The 13,160-nt window shown below is 45.1% G+C and overlaps 1 protein-coding gene across 1 annotated transcript in view; it reads right to left on the minus strand.

The window, feature by feature from the left end:
• PLEKHG4 (pleckstrin homology and RhoGEF domain containing G4) overlaps window positions 1-13,160 on the minus strand; it is a 517,593-nt gene that overhangs the window by 291,630 nt on the left and 212,803 nt on the right. Inside the window, 1 exon segment of the mRNA XM_033942931.1 lies at window positions 9,809-9,907. Coding sequence (XP_033798822.1) covers window positions 9,809-9,907 — 99 coding nt within the window.

Genomic DNA, 13,160 nt, shown 5'->3' on the forward strand with positions numbered 1-13,160 from the left:
AACATTAACTATCTCTTATTTAGTCCACAAAAATGAGGATCAAGAATAGAAATAAACTTCCAAGGAAAAATAACAAAATTAATTAAGGTCACGGCATTAGATTCCTGAACTACAGCCAGCTGGTAGGTCACACATCGCTAGACATGGTTACCAACCTTTCTTTTGATCCAATAAATTCTAAAAGTTGTTTAGGCTCAAAGAAAAGAAAATTCTTATCTTGATAAGATACATAACAGTTTGCAGGAAATTTAACAAGATACGTAGCCCCCAAAGCAAGAGTTCCTGGCCTCAAGGACAAGAACTCTTTCCTACGTCTCTGGGTTTTCTGAGCTAGATCCAGAAAAACTCGAACATTAGAGCCTAAAAACTTATCATTTATCTGACGAAAATACAAACGAAGAATAAATTCCCTATCACTCTCCAAGGCTAGAGTTAACAGCATGGTAGTTCTATGGGTGACAACGTCAAGGGAGTTTTCCAAGAATGAAGACAAATTCATGTCCACTGCTTTATCCACTGGAATTTCTGTAGGAGTGGATTCCCCTTGTGGCGTCTTTATATTCAAACTAGTCATTAAGCCCGTTACATTAACGGGTGCTAGAATACTGTTCACCCTCTATGTTGCCCCTTCCATTCACTGCCCTCTCTTCTCTTTCCATCCAGTGTGTGCCCCCTCTCTCTCTGTCCCATATGGCCTCTCTCCATCTCCTCTTTCCTTTTCCCTTGGTCTGGCATACCTTCCTCCTTCCCTCCATGCCCTGCCATCTGTTCTTCCCTCCAAGCCACTCTCCCTTGTGCTCACTTTCCTCCTTTAACTACTTCATCGGGCAACAGCAGCATTCACAATTCATTGCTGTTGCTGGCTTCAGGTATTCCTCTCTGGTGGGTCCTGTGTTCATGAAGTAGGCAGGACCCGCCAGAGAGGAAGGCCTGAAGCCGCAACAGCAGCGAATTGTAAACGCTGCTGCTGCCTGAAATACCCGAGGCAGACGGTTCTCTCCCCTCCCAGCCCAACCCCCGCTGACTTTGCGACCCTCCTGGCGAGATGACTTTAATAGCAAACCTCCCTCCAGCGTTGGCAGCCGCAGCACGCTAAACAGGCTGGTTCGCAGCTTTCTTCTGCCATTGAGTCTATCTGTCGCGTCATTGATGACATCATTAGTGATGCAGCAGAGGGACTCAACTGCAGGAGAAAGTCGTGAAGCAGCCTGTTTAACGTGCTGCGACTGCAAACGCTGGAGGGAGGTTTGTGTAGAAGCGATATGTGTCTATGTTTCTCTTCCCCTGCAGTACCTTTGCAGCACTTTGCTGCGGCGCATCCTCCCATCCTGAGTCTGTTTCTCCCACTTTGTGTAGCCGCCGCATACGCACTCTGGCCACGGACCTACGGATCAGGGATTACAGATCACGCAGGTCTAAGTGCGCATGCGCGGCTAGTATTTTATTATATAGGATAATAAGCTCTAACAATTGGAGGTAAATTTTCTGGTGGAATGGCTAAAGTTTCACGGAAATATTTTCTAGCCATCTCAACTGGTGATATAATAGGGCACTTTGGAAAGTTAAAAAATCTTAAGTTATTTTTCCTCAGTTGATTTTCAAAATTCTCCATCTTACAGGAAACATAAGATCTCTCTTTAACCAATTCCATTTGTACCTTCTTCACTTCATTCAAATTATTTTCTTATTCCTCCAACTTTTCACTCAAGTTACTAAGAAGTACCCCCTGTTGTTCCACTTTGGAAAAGACAGTTCCATAGTCTGTTTTAATAGTAGATAAAGTCAATTTAAGATTGGAATCCATGACTGATATGGCCTGCCACAGCGCCTCCATATCTATTTTATCTGGTTTCTTCATCTCCCCAAAGCTGATAATATTCCCTCCTGAAGTGCCTCTCACCTCTTCCTCTAAAGTGCAGGGAGATTTCTGATGGTTCCCATCTCCTCCTTCTTCCGAAGGGCTTAGTAGGGATGTCCCTCCTATGCTGGGGTCGAGGTCTCCTTCTAGGGGCCGCCGGACTCCAGACATTCCCTGCACTGGAGAACTTCTGGGTTGGGGAGGAACCAGCCTTTGCTCGGGGCTCAATGAAGCCCGACTCTCTGCGCTGAGGTCCCCCAAAGATTCTGGGCTTCCCCCCAAGGTAGTTTGGGTCACCTCACCCGAACGAGCAAAGACGCTCGTTAACGTCGTCTGGATCAGCCGTTGAGGGGACTCGACCGCTGGAGGGACAAAGCGGGAAACTCTCTTTCTCTTCCCCATATTGCTATCGGGAAGGAAACTCACAACGTAACTCCAGGTGAGATGAGCAGCACAGCTCGCTCAGGCGTCCGCTCCCGACGCCATCTTGATCCCCTCTCCCCTATCTAATAATTTCTTAACATGTTTTTAATTGGTACTCTCTTGAAAATATTGGTACTCTCTTGAAAATATTGAGGTTTGCCACCTAAATTTTTTTTTTGTAAATTTAACGCAACCTACGGCCCATGCTACATTTTCAACTTTCATTGTGGCCCCGGATCATTTTTGAGTTGTGCAGGCTTGATGTAGTGTATGGTTTGTTGGGGAAAAAAACTGAAAGAAATCACCAACAATGTTCCCTAACCAGTAAAGAATTCAGCAACTTCTTCTCAGAGAAAATAATGAAGCTACAGAAAGGCAATGGCCTAAATAACAACATATTAATAAACAAAGAGATAGGGGAGATGGGAGACCCATGGAAGAATTCGAACCCATCACAGAGATCCAGGTGAAGAAACTTCTGAGAAGAGTGAAACCGGGCCCACCATCCCACAACACATACCCGATACACCCGATGAAAGAGCTTGAAGGCCTGGGACTCTCCTACCTCACAGACCTTACCAATGAATCATTACAGTCCAGACATGTTCCACTTAAATGGAAACTCTCAGTCATCAGGCCTATCCTGAAGTGTAGAGTAAAAGACCTAGAAGATCCCTTCAACTACAGACCAGTAGCCAACCAATCGTGGACATCTAAACTAATAGACAAACTAGCCTGCCAACAAATATCAGACTTTCTAGAAAATTCATTGAAGCTAGACCATGCCCAATCAGGGTTCTGAAGACACCTGAGCATAGTCATCAAACACCATGTGAAAGAAAAAGACATACTGCTGGGGTTCCTGAACCTCTCGGCAGTCTTTGATCTAGTCCAACATGCACTGCTAAAATCAAGATGCATAAAATTGGGTCTCAAAGGAAAAGTCATGGCATGGATAGAGTCCTTTCTATCCAAAGACCAATGAGGGTAGAATGGCAGTGGAATATAAGCAACTGGAAAGAAATAGACATAGGGATACCATAGGAATCCGCTATATCACCCATGCTGATCAACATTTTCCTCCAACCACTGGGGAAATTCATCAGAAAACTAGGATGGGAATACTACATCTATGCGGACGACATCCAACTGATCATCCCGCTGAAGAAACAGGATTACCATACAGTTTCTTTTATACTGCAAATTTCAACTGAGATTCAGTGCGATTTACAATAAAATTGATGAGATTTACAATATGAACATAAGAATATAAGAATAGCCTTACTAGGTCAGACCAATGGTGCATCAATTCCAGTAGCCCGTTCTCACGGTGGGCAATCCAGGTCCCTAGTGCCTGTCCAAAACCCAAGGAGTAGCAACATTCCATGCTACTGATCTAGGGTAATCAGTGGCTTCCCCCATGTCTTTCTCAATATCAGACTGTGGACTTTTCCTCCAGGAAATTGTCCAAACCTTTCTTAAAATGAGCTATGCTATCCACTCTTACCACAACCTCTGGCAATGCATTCCAGAGCTTAACTATTCTCTGAATAAAAAAATATTTCTTCCTATTAAGATGGGTATAGAGAGGGCTCATTAAAAAGCAAAGGTTCTAGACTTTTAAAAAACTAACTTTGTTCAGATGGGGGTTTATGTCAAGGAATTATAGTCTGGATGGGAACGTCTTGAAGGAGTGGAAATGCGGTGGGCAAAACTGAAAGGAGCGATTGTAAGGGCAAGTAGTTGAGAAGGTAAGGAATAAGAGGTTAGCTTTCATAAACTACAAAAGATCGCAGAAAGACGAAGACAGGCAAAAAATATCTGAAAAAGTTAAGAGAGGCTGGCCGTGTAGTCAGGAAAGCAAAGATGGAGAAGGGCGGATGTGGTTCCTCTCCACAAAAGTGGAAGTAAGGAAGAATTATAGGCCAGTAAATCTGACTTTTGTGGTAAGCAATTTAATGGAAACACTTTTAAAACAGAGAATGGTCAAGTTTCGGGAATTCTGTGGACTACAGGACCAGAGGCAACATAGATTCACTAGAGGTAGGTCTTCTCAGAAAAATCTGATCAATTTCTTTGACTGGGTGATCAGAGAATTGAATAGAGGATGTGCACTAGATGTGGTGTATTTAGATTTTAGCAAAGCCTTTGACAATGTTCCACACAGACGTCTAATAAATAAACTGAGTGCTCTTAGGATGGGTCCCAAAGTGACGGGCTGGGCCAGGAACTGGTTGAGTGGAAGGCGACAGAGTAGTGATCAATGGAGATCACTCTTGAGGAAAGGGATTTTACCAGTGGTGTGCCTCAAGGTTCTGTTCTTGAGCCTGTTCTTTTTAACATTTTTATAAATGATATTACTGAAGGGTTGTCGGATAAGAATTGCCTCTTTGTGGATGATATAGAAATCTGCATGGTATGAGTAACATGAAGACCTGGCAAAGCTTGAAGAATGGTCTGAAATTTGGCAACTAAAATTTGATGCTAAGAAATGCAAAGTCATGCATTTAGGCTGCAAAAACCAGAGAGAACGGTACAGTTTTGGGGATGAAGAACTTATGTGCACAACGGAAGAGCGGGACTTGGGTGTGATTGTATGTGATGATCTTAAGGTGACCAAACAGGTTGAAAAGGTGACGGCGAAAGCTAGAAGGATGCTAAGTTGCATAGGGAGAGGTAGGGCCAATAGGAAAAAGGAGGTATTGATGCCACTGTATAAGACTGGTGAGACCTCATTTAGAATATTTTGTACAATTCTGGAGGCCACACCTTCAAAAAGATATAAAAAGATGGAGTTAGTCCAGAGGAAGGCTACTAAAATGGTGTGTGGTCTTTATCATATGGGGAATGGGGACAGACTTAAAGATCTCAATCAGTATACTTTGGAGGGAGAGGGGAAATATGATAGAGACGTTTAAATACCTACGTAATGTAAATGCGCATGAGTCGAGTCTCTTTCATTTGAAAGGAAACTCTGCAATGAGAGGGCATAGGATGAAGTTAAGAGGTGATAGGCGCCAGAGTAATCTAAGGAAATACTTTTTTACCGAAAGGGTGGTAGATGCGTGGAAAAGAGGTGATGGAGACAGAAACTGTGTCTGAATTCAAGAAGGCCTGGGATAGGCACGTGGGATCTTTAAGAACAGCACAGAAATAGTTGTTAGTGTTATGGCTCATGGAAACTTAAATCACTTTGGACCTGTATATGGACAGCAGGCCTTGCCCGTATACAAAACCATTAACTGCTCTTCTGAAGAATGCAGAACTGGGACAGGGCATGGGCCATTTCTTGGAAAGGGACAGAGGTCATGCACAGATAACCTCTGGAAACAGGCCCCAAAAAGAAGGGTGTCAGGGATAAATAATTTTAGGTGGTTCTTGACCATCAAACCAATCTGATAATGACATACGCAAATGCTAATGAATGTCACGTCAATTAGGGATATAGCCAATTATATGTATCTGTAACTACTGAATTAATTTTGCTAATGATGCTATCAAATTAGACTAGCAACTGATCACTTATGTTAATGACTGCTACCTATCAGAAACTTTCCAATAGATTGTAATGCAAGTCCAAGAATATATTAATTCCTGTAAGATAAGGAAGTACAACAGACAGGATACTTTTCTGCAGGTGTAGAATTATATCTACCGTATTTTCACGCATATAACGCGCGCGTTATACGCGTTTTTACCTACCGCGCATACCCCTCGCGCGTTATATGCGTGAGCGCGGTATACAAAAGTTTTAAAACATAGTTCCCACCCCGCCCGACGCCCGATTCACCCCCCCCAGCAGGACCGCTCGCACCCCCACCCCGAACGACCGCTCGCACGCGCTCCCACCCGCACCCACGATCGGAGCAAGAGGGAGCCCAAGCCCTCTTGCCCGGCCGACCCCCCGCCGTCCGATACATCCCCCCCCCGGCAGGACCACTCGCACCCCCACCCCGAAGGACCGCCGACTTCCCGACAATATCGGGCCAGAAGGGAGCCCAAACCCTCCTGGCCACGGCGACCCCCTAACCCCACCCCGCACTACATTACGGGCAGGAGGGATCCCAGGCCCTCCTGCCCTCGACGCAAACCCCCCTCCCCCCAACGACCGCCCCCCCCCAAGAACCTCCGACCGCCCCCCAGCCGACCCGCGATCCCCCTGGCGACCCCCACGACCCCCCCCACCCCCCTTCCCCGTACCTTTGGTAGTTGGCCGGACAGACGGGAGCCAAACCCGCCTGTCCGGCAGGCAGCCAACGAAGGAATGAGGCCGGATTGGCCCATCCATCCTAAAGCTCCGCCTACTGGTGGGGCCTAAGGCGCGTGGGCCAATCAGAATAGGCCCTGGAGCCTTAGGTCCCACCTGGGGGCGCGGCCTGAGGCACATGGGCCCAACCCGACCATGTGCCTCAGGCCGCGCCCCCAGGTGGGACCTAAGGCTCCAGGGCCTATTCTGATTGGCCCACGCGCCTTAGGCCCCACCAGTAGGCGGAGCTTTAGGATGGATGGGCCAATCCGGCCTCATTCCTTCGTTGGCTGCCTGCCGGACAGGCGGGTTTGGCTCCCGTCTGTCCGGCCAACTACCAAAGGTACGGGGAAGGGGGGTGGGGGGGTCGTGGGGGTCGCCAGGGGGGTCGCGGGTCGGCTGGGGGAGCGGTCGGAGGTTCTTGGGGGGGGCGGTCGTTGGGGGGGAGGGGGGTTTGCGTCGAGGGCAGGAGGGCCTGGGATCCCTCCTGCCCGTAATGTAGTGCGGGGTGGGGTTAGGGGGTCGCCGTGGCCAGGAGGGTTTGGGCTCCCTTCTGGCCCAACTACCAAAGGTACGGGGAAGGGGGGTGGGGGGTCATGGGGGTCGCCAGGGGGGGTCGCGGGTCGGCTGGGGGGGGCGGTCGGAGGTTCTTGGGGGGGGGGGCAGTCGTTGGAGGGAGGGGGGTTTGCGTCGAGGGCAGGAGGGCCTGGGATCTCTCCTGCCCGTAATATAGTGCGGGGTGGGGTTAGGGGGTCGCCGTGGCCAGGAGGATTTGGGCTCCCTCCTGGCCCGATATTGTTGGGGAGTCGGCGGTCCTTCGGGGGGAGGGATGTATCGGACGTCGGGGGGGGGCATCAGGCTTTCAGGATGGGGACAGACCTTCAAGGGGGGACAGTGCACGGAAGTCAGGGGGGGTGAACGGAGAGTCGGAAAGTCAGGGCGGGCGAAAGGAGCGTCGGGCAGCATGCGCGGTATACCCGTGAGCGCGGTATACCAAAGTTTTTGTGCATATCATCGTGGTTTCTGCGCGCTATACCCGTGTGCGCGTTTTATACGGGTGCGCGTTATTTGCGTGAAAATACGGTACTCTCTGTTTCATTTTGAATGCTATCAATTTATTAATCTGATCTTTCTTGTATGCTGCCATTTACTTTAGAACAAATTCCTATTTTTAAGCATCAGCATTCCAGGTGTGGTCTGAGTCCTTTATGGTAAGGGTCCAAGCAGCCTGCCCTTTCCAGATGCATGGAATAGTCTTCCGGAAGACATGGTGGAGACAGATACTGTGTCTGAATTCAAGAGGATCTGGGATAGGCACGTGGGATCTCTCAGAGAGAGAGAAAGAGATAATGGTTACTGTGGATGGGCAGACTAGATGGGCCATTTGACCTTTATCTGCCATTATGTTTCTATGTATTGGTTTTAAAAGTATTTCCCTGTAACCTCATAGAGTGTCCCCTAGTCTTTGTAATTTCTGACGGAGTGAAAAATCGATCTACTTGTACCCGTTCTACTCCACTCAGAATTTTGTAGACCTCAATCATATCTCCCTTTAGCCGTCTCTTTTCCAAACTGAAGAGCCCTAACCTTTCTAGTCTTTCCTCATATGAGAGAAGTTCCATCCCCTTTATCATAACCTTTTCTAGAGCTGCTACACTTCCCCCTCCCCATTCGCGGTTCCTGCACTCAAGGTTTCATATAATCGCGATTTTTTCTGGGGAGGGGGAAAATTTTAAAAAAAGTTTTAATGTTAAAAAAATCCATCTTTTTTTCCTCCCTGCCGCCTTCCCGGCCTTACCTGGTGGTCTAGAGGGCTTTTGGGGCAGGAGCGATCTTCCTATGCTCCTGCCCCGTGCAGATCGCCATGAGGAAATGGCTGCTGGGAGTTCCTGTAGTTTCTCGAGTAGGAAGATCGCTCCTGCCCCGAAAGCCCTATAGACCACCAGGTAAGGCCGGGAAGGCAGCAGGGAGGTGGGGGTGGGTCAGAGCCAGATAATCGCAGTTTTTCGGCATTCGTGGTCCGGCTCTGCCCGTATCCCCCACGAATGACGAGGGAGAAGTGTATATCGTTCTTAAGATAAGGAGACCAGAATTGAACACAATACTCTAAGAAAGGTCGCACCATGGAGAGATACAGGGGGTTATAACATTCTTAGACTTATTAACATCCCTTTTTAAATAATTCCTAGCATCCTGTTTGCTTTTTTGGCTGCCGCCACACATTGAACAGAAGGTTTCATATTGTCTACGATGACACCCAGATCCTTTTTGTGGGCGCTAACCCCCAAGGTGGACCCTAGCATCCAGTAACTGTGATTTGGGCTATTCTTTCCAATGCGCATCACTTTGCATTTGTCCACATTAAATTTAATCTGCTACTTGTACGCCCAGTCTTCCAATTTCCTAAGGTGTGCCTACAATTTTTCACAATCCGCATACATTTTAACAACTTTGAACAGTTTAGTGTCATCTGCAAATTTAATCACCTCACTCGTCGTTCCAATTTCTAGATCATTTATAAATAAGTTAAATAGCACCACTCCCTGTGGCACTCCACTGTTTACTCTCCTCCATTCAGAAAAAGGACCATTTAACTTTACCCTCTGTTTTCTATCTGATAACCAATTCCAAATCCACAACTGAACTTTGCCACCTATCCCATGACTCTTTAATTTTCTCAGGAGCCTCTCAAGAGGAACTTTTCCTGGAGGAAAAGACTATAGTCTTATTAAGACATGGGGGAAACCTCTGCTTGCCCTGCATCGGTAGCATGGAATGTTGCTACTCTTTGGGTTTTGGCTAGGCACTAGTGACCTGGACTGGCCACCATGAGAACTGGCTACTGAGTTTGATGGACCTTTGATCTGTCCCAGTAAGGCTATTCTTATGTTCTTATGTACCTCCTGCTGGAGACTGAGAAATACTGGCTAACCAAGCTACTGCACAGGGTTCTTAAGCTATGACATTACAATTCATTAATTTCTCTGTCTCCACCTGCTGCAAAGGTAGCACAAACCCAAGCATCTAGAGTGGTCTAGTGGAATAAGGAATTATTTTTATTTTTTGCTTGTCAAACAAGATACAATTACATAGTTAAAGCCTGTGTATATACTTACATGTGTTATTTACCAGAATGATCATGTGTCACAAAGCATACACACTCTTTTCTGTCTGTGATATATGGTCTTATCTCTAGCACTTTAAATATAGGCAAAACAAACCCCACACCTGTTAGCTTGAAAATGAGCCTCATCTCAAAAGACCCAAAGATGGACACTAACCTCAGCTTCATGTGGTAACTTATGGGATTCTAGTCTCTCTACAGCATGTTGAAGGAAAGTGGATGCTTCCTCACAGCTCTGCTGCAAATATTCAAGTTTCTGTAACAGAGAAACAGGGACACAGTACTAGGTGTTACAGAAACAAATTCAGTTATAAACAGGGATGTGAAGCCTCCCCAATTTTTCCCCATTTTTGTTTCCTTTATATTAATGTTCATTAATTTTTTTCATGTCTGTTGGCTTTTTTTCATTATGTGCATAAGTTAGATTTTACTCATATAAATTGAGGAGCCAATATTCTGTATCAGTCAACCAGATGAGAGTGACTTCTGTCTGGGTAACTCCCACTGACTGACTCCCCCACATGAAATTCAGTGTACTTAACTAGAGAGTGCTACTGGATATTATATATGACCATTATCCAGTTAGTGTCATAGTGATCCAAAAGCAGAGCAGAGACAGAGCTGGAAGTTATACATGTGTCACTGATATTTTGTGCCTGTGCCCGGATAACTATCTGGATAAGTAGGAACACATACATTGCAGTTCTGACTTGCCCAAATAGGGAAAGGGGAAGGGATTGGGACTTGTATACCACCTTTTTGTAGTTTTTACAACCACACTCAAAGCGGTTTACATACAAGTACTGCAAGAATTTTCCCTATCTGTCCTGGCAGGCTCACAAGCTGTCTAATATACCTGGGGTAGTGAAGGATTAAGTGACTTGCCCAGGGTCAGCACAGGGTTTGAACCCACAATCTCAGGGTGTTGAAGCTGTAGCTATAGTTACCTAGATTGCTGGTTCTGTATAACAGTGATACCTTGAACACTTCTGGAAGCCACCAAAAACCCAGATATTCAATGTCAGTACCCAGATATGGGCTTGCACTAAATATGCGGGTCTAATTCTTTTTATATTGTACACTGTTTAGACACTTGTTTTGATAGACGGTATATCAAAAATAAACAAACTTGAAACATGGCAAAAGACATTTTTTAAAAATGCTGACTTCTATAGGCTGAATATTTTTTTAAAATGTTTTTATTCATTTTACATCTTACAACAAGTGTAACAATAAATAACAATTGAAATTGAATACATCACTTGAATCACTATCATATTCAACATTAAAAGATTAAAATTTTTAACCCGCTCCCTCCCATCCCAACCATAACCTATGCAAGCACAAACATCATATACAATATTTTTTACTATTGATCTAAACATTTGATAAAATTATAAAATCCCTCCCCCCCTCCTTTGCATTATATTTATAATGGAAAATGGTATCTATTCATTACAGTAACTTGACAATGGCCCCCAGATCTCATTAAATTTATTGTAATTCTCTCTTTGTACAGCAATTGCTCTTTCCATTTTATAAATGAGCCCCCCCCCCCCCCCTGTAGGCTGAATATTGAATTTTCATTTTATAGGCTCCTAAAACCAATTTACACATTAAAAAATTAGTTTATAAATCTAAAACATTTAAGCACTTAAATGAAACAAAATGGCATAAATAACCAGTGGGCCCATAATTGCACTCTTGCTATTATTGGCTTAATGGAAGTAGATAGAATTTCACTATACTGAAGCTACTTCAGAAACTAAAACCAATGCTAAACTGTATAAGTATCTGCTGGGGGAAGCACTCTTAAATCAAGATGAACATGTACAGTGTCCAGATTAAAGATGTTTGAAGGGGATGTGCAAGTGGAGACTGAGAAGTGAAAAAAATACCTAGCAGTGATTGCTTAAAATTTGTAAATATTGCTGATTAAAAGTTTCTGCTTAGCAAGTACATTGAGAAGACAGCATGCCTTCAGAAATATGTGCGTGACAATTACCAGGAGATCTAGAGACAGCTAAAAACAATTAGATTGGCCGATAGCTCAAGCAGTAGGTGCAAAGAGAAATTTTAGCTGAGACAGTTAACAAAAGAAAGTTGAACTCTGTTCATGCTCCTGGAAGAAAAGTCCTTTATTTGGTGTGGGAAGAGAATTGATGAGTGAACTTTTTTTTTTATTTTTTTTTATTTGGTAAAAGCTTTTGAAAATTAAGAGTGAGAAAGTCTCTAATTTGTAAAAGAATGGTGAATTGAAGACTTGTTATTAGGGATTAAATAAATAATTCTCACATACTGAAATCTGGTGATTCAGCTTAAAAGCAGAAGGAAACAAAATTTGTTTGACTGTGAACTGAAGTTGTAGTCTTGGGGTGGGAGGAAGGGGGATGGTTGAATGTCAGGTCTGACTACACCACTGGCACATTCCTAATTAGAGGGGAATAGAGACACACAGAATGCTACATGTAACAGCGAAAAGGTAGAGTATGAAAGACAGAATATTACCAGAAACACAGATAGTGTAAGTTCAGTTTTAAGGCACATTTCACTGAAGTGATAATGCCTATTGGGAAGGGATGGCTTGTCCATCTGTCTGGCTGTCTCTCCATAGATTGAAAAAGTGTATCACAGGGAGCCCAAATGCTATGGCACAAAGACAGGAGACCTGAAGTGATTAAACTAGGAGGCATGTGCCAGCAAGGGCCATAAAAGTTGCTGGTCAACCATGGAAAGAAAGTAAGAGCAAGATTTAAATGTACAGCGCTGCATACACATTTCAGCACTATAGAAATGATAAATAGTAGTAGTAGTAACATAAGAACATAAGCATTGCCATATTGAGATAGACTGCAGGTCCATCAATCCCAGTATCCTGTTTCAAACAGTGGCCAACCCAGGTCATGGGTAACTGGCAAGATCCCAAACAGTAAAACATTTTATACTGCTTATGCTAGGAATACCGTATATACTCGAATATAAACTGAGATTTTTGGGCCCAAAAATGGGGTTCTTAGTTTATATTCGAGCTTCCTTTGGATGATGGTGCTTTTTTCTCCCCTCTCCACCTGATGACTAACAATGCTGTTTCCCACCACTCTAGATGCCCAGCACTGCTATCCTCCACCCCCTTCCCATGACCAACACTGCTATCTCTTCTCTCCTCCTGATGACCAGCACTGCTATCCCCACTGATGAACAATGCTATCTCCTCCTCCCCCCCCAATGACTGGCAATCCTATCACCCCCCACTCCCCCCGATGACCAGCACTCCTATCCTCCACTACCCACTCCCTGCCGATGCCGATGCTCTGTATTGGGGTGAAGGGCCTTGAGCATCTGCACATGCTCAAGGCCTGCTGGCTCCTGCCCTCTCCGGGATTCTAGAAAGGAGTCAAGCAAGCCTTGAGCATGCGCAGACACTCAAGGCCCTTCAGCCCAGCACAGACTGTAAGTGCAATGTTAGTGTGGGGCAGGGAGGAGCAGATAATGGAGGATAGGAGTACCTA

Source organism: Geotrypetes seraphini, chromosome 4 (genome assembly GCF_902459505.1).
Source record: "Geotrypetes seraphini chromosome 4, aGeoSer1.1, whole genome shotgun sequence".
NCBI classification, from domain to species: domain Eukaryota; kingdom Metazoa; phylum Chordata; class Amphibia; order Gymnophiona; family Dermophiidae; genus Geotrypetes; species Geotrypetes seraphini.